Below are 13470 nucleotides of genomic sequence, written 5' to 3' on the forward strand. Positions count from 1 at the left end.
CAGTGTACACATTATTCTGGATCGGACCGAACGACCTCAGTAGAATCATGCGTTATATCGCTAGTAGACTAAATATTCACGAGCTAAACTTTAGACTGATGCCCAACATTTTATATGGTATTCCTTACTTATTTGATTATGACGCTTGACATTTTACCGAGCTGTTAAGGTAGAATACAAGATTTAGAAATTTATGCCTTGAAAGAAGAATTTGGAAGATTATGTAACTTACAGATTTACCCCATTATTGCCGTATGCCTCATATCTCCTTATGTTTTATTATATTGCTCTATTGGACCTCTAGCAAGTGTCGATGTCGACCCCTCATCACTACTTCTCCGGGGTTAGGCTAGATACTTACTGGGTACGCGTTGATTTACGTACTCATGCTGCACTTCTGCACTAAATGTGTAGGATCTGACAGGTTCATTGATGATCACCTTGGCGCGTAGGCACACCTATTGAGGAGACTTCACGTGAGCTATATTCCAGGCTACGCATCAGAGTCCACTGAGTCTCCATTGTACTAATTATTTTATTCTGTCTTATTACATTCAGGACAGATGTTGTCTTAGTATTGTACTCCTTAGAAAATGCTCGAGCACTTGTGACACCTGGTTTTGGGGGTCTCTATCGATTGTTCGTTAATGTAGTTGTGTAAATTTTATTTCATACTATTTAATTAATAAAAAATATGATTTCAAAATACAAAAATGGGTAATTAAGTTGATCAATTATCGTTGGTTGGCCTGACGGCGATGTTAGGCGCCATCACGACCTTTAGTGGATTTTAGGTCGTGACAACTTGGTATCAGAGAGTTAGGTTCACTTAGGTCTCACGAGTTATGAGCGAGTCAAGTAGAGTCTTGCAGATCGGTACGAAGATGTCTGTACTTATCTTCGAGAGGCTACAGGGCTATTAGAAGCACTTCCCTTCTTGATTCCTCATCGTGCGATTTGATTCGATTGAGGCTTGTGCCTTTATTCCCTTCCTGCTCAATCTCATGCGACGTGAAGCGCTTATTATCAGTTGGGCATCAAGGAGTTGTAGTAGTACTACAGACGTGGTGCAGGATATTTTTCCTGCATGTTCGGGCAGGCTGTTATCACCCCCTTACGGAAGGGTGTTCTGTCATTTCAGTTCAGTATCTATACTTCCTATGGTTTTGAGGCTATGCACAGGTTGCTATGATGTTCATGAGTTGTTACCACTGTGTTGGTGTAATGGTAGAGTGCTTATTTATGGATCGCGGCAATGAATGCCTCGAAAGGAGGATTTCTCAGCGCATGATTTAGAGGTTCATCATTTAATTCCAGTAAAGGAAAGGCAATCGGACTATGGATGTTCAAATTTTGGTCGATAGAGTAACGAGACTTGGTATTTTTGAGCGTGGTGGAATTTTCATTGTGATGCGGTATCGTCATCCTTGTTTGAATGCATTACGGTTCGCCGGTGTTATGATCTCCTTTGATTTTTGCCTTCGGGACGGGGTGTTATTTAAAGGAGATGGTTTAAAGTAGAGGTTGAGAAGTTGCTTAATGGAGATGGTTTGACCGAAGTGGGAGTGACAGAGTAGCATAGGGATTCTGTGGTAGGATAGCCACGTACCTTGAGGAAGATTTGAGCGATTTGGGAGGCATGGTGGAAAGTGACTAGGCCCACGGATTATAATTGGAATCATGGTTACTGTACGGAGAAAGATTGAATATGGAAGAAAGGTGTTTGCTTGAAATAAAGAGGGGTGTTAAGATTTGATTATAGTTTCGGATGCAACATGGCTTTGAGTTTGAAATGTATTGTTGAACTTTCAGTTGATGTCAATAGGGAAGGAACATACTTATACAGCCGGTGGGCGAGCATGGGCTCAAGAGAATTTACTGATTATGTGGTAGTTGTACCTAGTGCAGCGTCGTTGGAAGATGTCGGTAAGGAATTCCATAGTTAGGTTATTTCCTACGAGCAAGTTAGCGGTTTGCGTGAATTTGATAAAGTTTCTACGAGGAGTTCTACTTACTACCCGGCAGGGGGTCAAATATGCTTAACAAAAGAGTTTGAGAAATTTTGGCGTGTTAACAGTGCAAGATCATGGTAATTGATATGGAGGAATCGTTGTGGGCTCTACATTATGTGGTGGTAGCTTAACACTAAGTGGGGGGGGAGGGGGGCACCGTTTACAGTTGGATCGCGTGGTTGTCTGCTTGTGCAGTTTCTGGTTATCGATGCATTGATGGATTAATTCGAACAAGGAACTCGATGAATGTGTGCTATACTTCGCCTTATCAATTGAGGTGCAGGATTTTGGAAGACTCAGAGTTTATGCTTCTTTGGATATAATGTACAAGGAAAAGAATTCAGCCGATTGCTTCTTTAAGAGGGTGTTCATGTGCTAGCAGAGTGTTGAAGTTTGGTTATATTTAGGACCAGGTCAGAGGGGGTGACTCTCAACGACGGTTCTAATGGGTTCAAGAATTAAGTGTAGTGCCTAAGGATTTTGGGTCTGTTGTATGGTTAAGGATCGAGGTTTCACGGTGAATTGCAAACGAGACTTGGAATGTTCAATGTTATCATTGGGTATGCGGTGCAGTATTGGAGGAAAGGAAGAAATAGCTTCGGATTCGTAGAAGGTCTTGCAGAATGGGTGTACCGGTCGGAGATGCTATTGAGCACATAAGGAGGGTATGAGATGATTCATGAGTGTTGAAACGATGTAGTCTCGCGATTCGGGTCACTCAGGGTGAGTGCAAATTAAGTTCGTTATGTTGTGAATGGAGTGATTATATTTCTAAGTCAGGTCAAGAGTAAATTGAAAGAAGTTGGGTCGGTTAGTAATGGTTGAGTCGGCATGATTGTGGTAATGATCAGTTCCTTCGGGGTGAAGTTATGCATGTGGTTTGTTGTTGTACGTGCGGGCTTGACAACCACCATACCTTGATTGATTTGGGAGGTATTTTATTTGTTTGGCCTTGTTGTGTAAATGGACTCCGGAAGAGTCATGGCAGTTTAGGTCACGACTTGAGGTTTGTATTTCCTACGGTTTGGGAATTCAGTTGCGTGTTGCATTGGTTCTTCTGAAATGAGCTAAGTAAAAGATTTCTAGACAATGACGTGATTATTCCACTAGTAGTTCAAGGGTTATGGTGAATACGTGTATTATCGCATAGCGGCATGATAAGTGCAGTGAGCGGTATGGGAATTTGAAAGTTGAGGATCAAGGTTGTGGTTCGGTGTCGACAATAATGTCACGAGATCAGATGAGCATGGGTGAATTCAGATGTTCAGAGTAAGCTAGCATTTTCTTTAGTGTCACCAGAGAATGGTATTCTGTGGAAGGGGCATTGTGCATCGATTTGCAGGTTCTGGAATTGCTTTACAGATTAGGACGGTTGGTGGTATAGATGTGCAGACTTTGCTACCTGGTGCGAAAGGTCATGTGAGAGTATCCCACCGGGAAATATGTATAAGTGTGACATGTTAGTCACTTGATTGTTAAAGATTGAAACAAAGTATGAAGATTATGGTACTATCATTAATGCGAGAGTTTATGCCTGAGAGGCATTCTATTCCTTGGGCTGTGGACCGTGTGAGTTGTTTCAGATGTGATGACTGTTTTTATGTGTCATGAATAGGGCCATTGTGGATCCTTGGAAGTTTATTGGCACAGTGTGGTATGATCGAAATCGGTTTGAGGTTCGTTGGTGGGCCAAATATGAATTTGTGCCCTACGTTAGGTCGAATGTGTTCATTCGTCATAGCAATACTTACGGAGGAGTCATCGGGCATTGGATGTTATTCCCATCGTCAACTATTCCATGTAAATCTCTATTGTGCCATATGGGTTGTGAGGCAACTTGATTATTCGCACACGTGTTAAGGTCCCGTGTAGCTTGTGGTGTTATGTGAGCAGGTGACTCTCGAGATGTAGGTGATAATTGCACCTTAGTTGTGCTTGGGTTTCGTAGCATATGGCGCTAGTCGTCTCCCTAGGATTTATATTATGCGCTTGGCATGCTTGTGGTCGATATACGGGCATTTCATAAATATAAGCATTACAGATTGATGTGTGTATTTTCTTCTTGATTGTTATGTGCGTATAGGATGGAACACCGCCACAGGTATATTATTGGGATCGGGTTGCATGCCGCAGCATTGTCATGTTTGGATCAGGTTGCACACCACAACAGTGTCATGTCGGATCGGGTTGCATGCCGCAACAACGAGATGTTGAGCATAGCTCCTTACATTTATTTTGTGTGTCTTGTTTTTCATCCCTGAGGTAGGTTCACAACATTTATTTGGCCGTTTTATTTGTTACGCGAGCTGGGTAGTCCTTCTCCAGAGTTCGTTCTTCCTTATGTATCACATTCGAGTTGTAACTTGTTGGCGCGTTGTGGGCATCATATAAGATTTTTGGCAGTGTCTGAGATGGCTTATTGCCTGAGCAGCTTGTACTGGGTGAGACGAGATTATTGGCCCTGAAATTTGTGCAATCAGATTTATACAAGGTACATTAAAGAGAAAATATCGTTATTGAGTTCAAAATGAGGTAATGGTTCTTGTCAGGAGGAGAGACTCCATGAATTATTGATTCGGCAGGTGGTTATGAGTTTCTTGGAACAGGATTTATATGCGTCATGAGATGTATTGTGGCATCAGATTTGTGAAATTACAGCTATTGTGGTCGGAGGATGTTATTATGGGCAACTGACTTCTGTGGTGCATGGTGTGATTTCAGCATAGGTGCATGATCATGTTTTGGTACAGTGCGTGGTGATTGGTACGATGTTCGTATGTTAGAATCAGGACCTGTAGAGAAATTCATAGGTTGGAATTTGGTCCTAAGGTTTATTGACTAATAAAAGGGAGGATCTTCAGTCTGACTCAAGCTAATGTGTTCAAATGGATTGTGGTGGCACGGGTAGGTACACGAGTTGTTAAACAGTGATTTTGGACAACTCTAGAGCAGTACCTAGCACGTTCGCGGACGAACGTATGTTTAAGTGGGGGAGAATGTAACGACCCGACTGGTCGTTTTTAGCTTTAGCGCGTCGTTTGGCGGTTTGAGGCCTTGAGTAGCTTCACTTTGGGTATTATGACTTGTATATGTGGTCAGAATTGAATTTAGGGAAGTTCAGAGTTGATTTGGAAAGATAATTCTAATTTCAGAAGCTTTAAGTTGGAAGAATTGACTGAGGTTGTTTTTTAAGTAAACAACTTCAGAATAGAAATTTGAAGGTTCCAACAGGTTTGTATGATGATTTTGGTCTTAGGAGCATGTCCGAAACTCGATTTGGAGGTCCGTAGGTCATTTCGTCATCAATTGGCAAAAATTGGAAATTGGATGATTTTGGGAAGTTTTCCCGGGAGTGGACTTTTTGATATCGGGGTTGGATTCCGATTCCGGAAGTGGGAGTAGGTCCGTAATGTCAATTATGACTAGTGTGCAAAATTTGAGGTTAATCGGACTTGATTTGATAGGTTTCGGCATCAAATGTAGAAGTTTGAAGTTCTAAAGTTTATTAAGCTTGAATTGGGGTGCGATTCGTGGTTTTAGCATTATTTGAGGTGATTTGAAGGCTCGACTAAGTTCGTATTGTATTTTGGGACGTGTTGGTATATTTGGTTAAGGTCCGAGGGCCCCGGGTGAATTACGGATGTTTAACAGATTGATTTTTGGACTTAAGAAATGCTGAAGCTTGACAACAGCTGGTGTGATCGCTTCTGCGATGTCTTGGTCGCAGAAGAGAGGTCGAGCTCGTATAAGCAAAATGGGAAGGGTCAAGGCAGTGGTCGCAGGTGCGAAGAAATTCCCGCACCTGTGTAATCGCATAAGCGGGAAATGAAGACGCAGAAGCGGCTGGTCTGCGATGCGCGTTTGGCCACCGCAGAAGCGAAAATGTAAGGTTTATATGTGGATTTAAGGAGGAAAATTTAGGACAATTGTGGGATTTTTGTAAAAGACCTAGAATTGATAATTTGGATTTTGACCACGGTTTTGGAAATGGAATTAAGAATCAATTATATATTTGAGTTAGTAATGTTATGGGTAAGGTTTATCTCCGATAATTTTCGGAATCCGGGCACGTGGGCCCGAGGATTGACTTTATCAATTTTTCGAGCGGAGCTGGGAATTATTTAAATTGATTAATTATGGGTATTAGGGTATATTTTGAGTGGGTTGCACCTTGTTTGACTAGTTTTGGATCGACGGACATCAATTTGAGGTGTTAGAGAGTCTTTGGAGTAGGTTATGGAACTTCGGAGAAAGGTAAGTCTCCTGTCTAACCTTGTGAGGGGGAATCTACCCCTAGGTGATATTTATTATTATGTGCAACTAGTTGTGGGTGCTACGTACGCATGAGGTGATGAGAGTCCGTACATAGCTAAAGCGTGTTTATGTCGGGGTAGACTTAGGATCTTATCATGTAATATTCGAATTACTTGAACTCACTCTGCTGGCTTAATTAATTGAATTTATAACTGAAATCAATTTAGAAATAAATATATGCACACTAGGCCAAGCCTTAACACTTTGAGTTTTGGGTGAGTTATTTAAGAAATGGTAAGGATTATATTCATTTTATGCTCATGTGCTATATTGTAAACACGTGTCTCGTTATTCGTTAACTTCCTTCCTTTTCTTATGGAGTAGGCCGAACACCTCGGCAGTATATATATGCATCTATGGTTTGTGCCGCTCGACCCATGGAAGTGTACACATTATTCTCGATCGGGCCAAATGACCTCGGCAGAATCGTGCGTTATTTTGCTAGTAGATCGAATATTCACGAGCTAAGCTTTCCACTGATGCCCGGTATTTTATATGGTATTCCTTACTTATTTGATAATGACACTTGAAATTTTTTCGAGATGTTAAGGTAGAATACAAGATTTAGAAATTTATACCTTGAAAGAAGAATTTGAAAGATTATGTAACTTACAGATTTACCCCATCATTGCCGTATGTCTCATATCTACTTATGTTTTATTATATTGCTTTATTGGACATTTAGTAAGTGTTGATGTCGACCCCTCGTTACTACTTCTCCGGGGTTAGGCCAGATACTTACTGGGTACGCGTTGATTTATGTACTCATGCTGTACTTCTGTACTAAATGTGCAGGATCTGACAGGTTCATTGATGATCACCTTGGCGCATAGGCACACCTGTTGAGCAGACTTCACGCGAGCTACATTCCAGGCTACGCATCAGAGTCCACTGAGTCTCCATTATACTAATTATTTTATTTAGTCTTATTACATTCAAGACATATGTTGTATTATTATTATACGCCTTAAAAAATGCTCATACACTTGTGACACCGAGTTTTGGGGGTTTCTACGGGTTGTTTGTTAATGTATCTATGTAAATTCTATTTCATACTATTTAATCAATAAAAATTATGATTTCAAAATAAAAAAATGGGTAATTAAGTTGATCAATCATCGTTGGCTGGCCTGACGGCGATGTTAGGCGCCATCACGACCTTTAGTGGATTTTGGGTCGTGAAACTATTAATAGCAACACGGTTCTATGGCCCTAGTTAGGTCATTAATCCGCTCAAATGTCAAAATGCCAACATCTCAAAGTAATAGAAATCAATATACCACATAAATTATACCAATGAGCCACAAATCCACTCAAACCCGTGTCACACAAGTATGGACACTAACAACATGTAAGAAGTATACATAAATGGTAATATAATACACAAATATAATATTATTATTGAAAAATATGACTACAATCAAGGCAAACAACTCAACATAGCAAAATAGCCCTATCGGGTCTCAAACAGATAAGCACATAGCCTAGACATGATTTCTAATACGAATAATTGGTCAAGTAGTCATACAAGTAAAAAAAATAGGGTAACAAGGAGGCATGATAGCAAAACAAGATACATAATAGCCTAAAGTCTACCTGGATCAAGAATAACAACGGTGTGCGCATATACGATCGACACCACGTACGTGCGCCACCCCCAACATATAGCAAGAATTTTAGTCTATAGGGAAAATGCCCTCAAGCCAAGCCTAGGCAAGATTCTTACCTCAAAGTGCGAGATTCAATTGTCCAAAAAGGCCTGCCTCCTGAATCGGCCTCTGAACGTGTCAAATCTAGCCAAAAATAACTCAATAACTTCAAACAAGGCTATAGGAATCGATTCCAAACAATAAAGCACAAATCTTTATCAAATTCACAAAGTCAACCCTTCCTTGCTCCTCGTAACCTGACAAAATTTACAAATCCCGACTACCCATTCAAATACAAGTCCAAATATATAAGTTTCATCCAAACCCGACTCCAAATCGGGGTTCAAATCTCTATTTTTCACTTTTCAAAAGCATAGTCAAAATCTCCAAATTTCACTTTCAAATCCCATAATCTATGTGTAATAATCAATGAGAAAACAAGATAAAACATAAAAATTAAGTAGAAAACACTTACACCTTACTTTGTGTGAAAATCTTCTTCAAACAACGCTCCTCTCCAAGTTTAAAGTTCAAAATATGAAATAATGGGTCTAAGTCTAGAAATTACATCACTTATAAGTCTACCCAGTACATTCACGAATGCGGCCACTGCCTCGCTTTCGCGAAGCACAAAAATCCACAACCTCCAGTTAACCCTTTGAAAATGCGCCCCCAGCCCATGATCACGATACACAAACTCCACAAGCTTACGCGAATGCGGTCCCCTTTCCACGAATGTGAAGGCCAAGCACTTGACCATCCCCGACCTGCCTCACTGCAGCGCAAATGAGATGCCCTGGTCATGAACGTGAAAGCCAAACTACCTCACCTATCACGAACATGACCCTTGTATCGCGAATGCGAAAAAGAAAGATCCGGCCCCGCTCAAATGCACTCCTCGATCGCGATCCAACCTCCACGATTGTGAAGAAGGACCTTACACCAGCAAAGTCTGCAACTTTCAAAACGATCCGGGCGGTCCAAAAATCACTTGAGCCACCCGGGATCCCTTCCAAGCACACCAATAAGTATTTAAACCATATAAGAGCTCGCTCATTATCTCAAATCATCTAAATAACACCCATAACAAGAAATCGAACACCAAAACACATAATACATTTCTTAAAGTTCTAGAACTTCAACATTCACAACAAAGCATCTGATTCAAGCCTAACCAATATGGAATGAACCCAAACTTTGCAAAAAAGTTCCAAACAGCTAAACGGACCTATACCAAGTCCCAGAACAACAATCCAAACCTGATAGCCTCAAATTCAACCCACGGTAAATCTTAAGAACTTTCCAAACTTTCAAATTTCCAACTTTTGACAATTAGAGCCAAAACGTATATCCTAAGAACCTCCAAATCCGAATCTGGACATACACCTTATTACAAAATTACCATACAAACCTATTGGAACCATTAAAACACCGATCCGAGATCATTTACACAAAATGCTAACCATGATCAACTCTTATAACTAAAGCTTCCAACCGTGGATCTAAGTGTTCCAATTCATTCCAAAGCCTTCATGAAACCAAACCAGCTATCCCACAAGTCTCAAAATAACAAACAAGCATACAGTAAGAATCACATACGGGAACAAAGCTAAAATACATAAAACAACCGGCCAAGTCATTACATTCCCCCTCTTAAATAAATGTCGTCCTCGAACTAATTTAGACCTTAGCTTTTGAACCTGCCTATTAAAAATGGCCATCGACTCTTCTTTATGAGCAAGATTCTCATCCAACTGCACTGAACTAAAATCTAACACGTGTGACTGATCCTCATAATACTTCCGAATGATGAAAACATGAAACACTGAATGAACTCCCAACAAGATGGGTGGCAAAGCATGTCTGTAGGCCACCTCACCAACTCTCAACAACACCTTGAATGGATCAAGATACCGAGGGATCAACTTGTCCTTCTTCCCAAACCTCAACACACCCTTCATAGAAAAATATCTAAGTATAACCTTCTCACTCACCATGAATGCCACATCACGATCCTTCCTATCAGCGTAACTCTTCTGCCTGGACTCCACCATATGAAGACTCTCCTGAATTAACTTCACATTCTCTGGAGCATCACGAACCATAGTTGTGCTTAATAATCTAGCTTCCCTAGGCTCAAACCAACCAACCAAAGAACGACATCGTCTTCCATATAATGAATAATACAGAGCCATATGGATCCTCGACTGATAGCTATTATTGTATGCAAACTCTTCTAAAGGAAGAAACTAATCACATTAGACTTCGAAATCTATGACACAAGCTCTCAACATCTCCTCCAAAATCTGAATGGTCCGCTCGAATTTCCTATTTGACTGAGGGTGAAATGCGGTGCTCAACTCAACCCACGTGCCCAACTGACGCTGAACTGCTCTCCAGAAACATGAAGTAAACTGAGCGCCGCGATCTGAGATGAGAAAAATAGGCACACCATGTAAGCGGACAATCTCCCTGATGTAGATCTTGGCCAACAACTCTGAAGTGTAGGAAGTCATGACCAGAATGAAATGTAAAGACTTGGTCAGTCTATCCATAATGAGTCCTAATTGAGCTCTTCCATGAAAACATGTTATTTTTGCCTCATGTGGTACCAACACGCTTAACTACATGCTTATGAGTTGAGACAAGTGTGTTAATCATTTTTGAGGTAGCAATTCTAGTAAAGTGACTTTGAGGCTCTTGTGGTACCTTTTTGAATCATTAGGTGGTTGAGTAGACTATAGAGATCTTGTAACATGATTGAGGCTATTATGTCTTTTAGACTCTATCTTCTTTCACGGTCTATTTGCATGAGAGGTGAGGAATAATTTTGTTTCAAGTCCAAGTGTTTGAGTGGGATAGTCAAGAACTTGCCCCGAATGTGCTTCAAAGAGTAATTTTGAGTATGCTTGGTTTGGAACATAATTTTAGGCTTTCCTTGGACTGTTTGAGCTTTTAATTGTCACCCTATGATCATTCTCCTTAGTCAACCCTTTATGAGCCTTTAGGCCTAAGCTCCTGAACCGGCATGAATGAGAATCGCATTGAACCCCCCTTCTTACTACCCCTTCAGAAGGTGAGACAGAAGGAGAGATTCTTGTAAGTAATGTTCGAAAGCACTGTTCCTTGATCAAGTAATTAAGACAATGTGAATACCATGGTGAATACCATCAATGAATCTCTTTACTATCTCCTCCTTAGTGGGAATCAAAACTGTAGTATGATAGAACAGCTCTATGAACTTCATCTCATACTCGGTAACTAACACCAGACCCTGATGAAGGTACTCGCCTCCTTAGCTCCTCCCTCCTAGTGTGGGGCACGAAATTCTCCAAAAAGACCCTGGAGAATTGAGCCCAGGTTATAGGAGGTGATCCTGCTGGTATGCCCAATGCATAAACCTACCACTACCTTTTGGCTTAACCCTGCATCTAGAAGGCCGTGAAATCAACTACATTGGACTCGATCTGTCCTAAATTGCGTAGAATATCATGACAATGATCCAAAAACCCGTGGGCATCCTCTGAAGGTGTACCACTGAAGTGAGGAGGATGCGACTTCGTGAACTTATCCAGTCTCTTTAGCTCATCAGCTGACATCGCGGGCCTCTCCTCAGGCTATGTGGCAACAGTAGGCTGAACTCCCCCAACCAGTAATAATGAGGGAGTCTGATAACCATGGGCCACCTGCTCTGGGGTACAAGTAGCTGGAGTCTGCGCTCCTCCGCCTGCATGGGAAGTAGCTCGTACAATAGGAAATTCTTTAGCCAGAGCCAAACTCTTGAACAACCATATGAACCAAGATTCCTGAACAACTGGCGAAACGAATAAACCATGGGGAACTTGAGCTGGTACCTCCAGCTCAACATAATCATGAAATTTCTCTTCGACATAAGCTAGTGGTGGCTCCACAGTAGCTGCACAAGCAGTGGCTCTAGCTACGGTGCATGCTCCACCGCTACCTCTACCTCGGGCCACGTCTCTCATGGCCCTGGCTTGGGATAGCGGTGCATGCTTAGCTGAACCCGATGAACGTGTCCTCACTATATGTGAGAGAATAGAAAGTAATCATTCAGACATCTCTGTATCGATACGCAAGTCTCTACTAGACTTTCTCATGACTCATGAAACCAAAGCAACCTGGTTCTATGATACCAATTTGTCAAGACCCAAAATCCCATCGAAGCCGTAATGGCGCATAACATCACTTACTAGGCAAGCTAACATTCAATATTCAGAAGTAAACCTTAATAACAATAATGAAAGTCTAAATAACGGAATAGCAATACATGAAGGAAGTCAGAATAGTGATATAACTAAAATACCAACCCAAACCCTGGTGTCAACGAGTATATGAGCTTTATAGAATAAGTAAGTACGATGGTCTGAATAACGATAAAATACTATCTAAAGAACATAAATGGTAATAACAAAAGTAAGGAAAGGGACAAGGCCTGCGAATGGAACAACAAAGCTACCTTGCAATCTCCAACATGAACTGATACCTTTTTCTAGCAATCAACTCTATTAGTAGTACCTAGATCTGCATATAAAGTGCATAGTGCAGCATCAATACAACCGACCCCATGTACTTTGTAAGTAGCAAGTCTAACCTTAGACTGGACATAGCGATAAGGTTGGCAAAGTCCACTACTCGTTTTCAACAGCTAACAATGACAGTAACAACATAATTATAATAGCAAAAATGAAAAAGCATCTTAAGAATAGAAAGTTCAACTTAATAACATTAATTGGAAAATAGACATGCTTTCCAAACAAATTAGGTAAAGCATCAATTTCAATATATAAAGTAACAATTAGCATGACGAAGATATGACTCTATGCCTGCATGCCAAAATCAATGACTTCACAGTTAAATCATCAAGTAAGCACACTCTCATCACTGTACGGGTGCCTGGCATAAAGCCCCTCATTAAGCACATACCCAGCATCTGCACTCACAGGGCCCAAAGTAACATAGGTTATCACCTGACTCCAGAGGGGAGGATCCTAGCCCAAGTGCTGATTGGATCAAAAGTCAATAATCATCATAACTCAGCCCAAATGGCCTAGCGCAAGATTTACCTCAATATCAATACCACTAAGCCAAATATGGGGCCTGGCGTATGCGTCACCTTAATATTAATATCAACACGGCTCTATGGCCCTAGTCCAGCCATTAATTCGCTCAAATCTCAATATGCTAACATCTCATAGTAATTGAAATAAATATATTGCACAAATTATACAATGTGCCACAAATATACTCAAACAAGTGTCACACAAGTAAGGACACTAATAACATGTTAGAAGTATAGAAAAAGGGTAATATAACATACAACTATAATATCATGACTGAAAAATAAGACTACAATAAAGGCAAACAACTCAACGTAGAAAAATAGCCCTATCATGTCTCAAACGGATAAGCACATAGCATAGGCATGCTTTTTAACATGAATAATACCTCAAGTAGTCATACAGGTAGAGAAAACA

General features: G+C 40.8%; 1 protein-coding gene across 1 annotated transcript; it reads right to left on the reverse strand.

The window, feature by feature from the left end:
- Positions 1-9491: 9491 nt before the first annotated feature.
- Positions 9492-10170, reverse strand: LOC138895967 (uncharacterized). Its single transcript, XM_070180735.1, has 2 exons — positions 9662-10170; positions 9492-9522 (listed from the first exon to the last, which is right to left on the reverse strand). The coding sequence occupies exons 1-2, from the start codon at positions 10168-10170 to the stop codon at positions 9492-9494; spliced, it is 540 nt and encodes a 179-aa protein (XP_070036836.1).
- Positions 10171-13470: the final 3300 nt, after the last annotated feature.

This window comes from Nicotiana tomentosiformis, chromosome 7 (assembly GCF_000390325.3).
Source record: "Nicotiana tomentosiformis chromosome 7, ASM39032v3, whole genome shotgun sequence".
In the NCBI taxonomy this organism is placed as follows: Eukaryota; Viridiplantae; Streptophyta; class Magnoliopsida; order Solanales; family Solanaceae; genus Nicotiana; species Nicotiana tomentosiformis.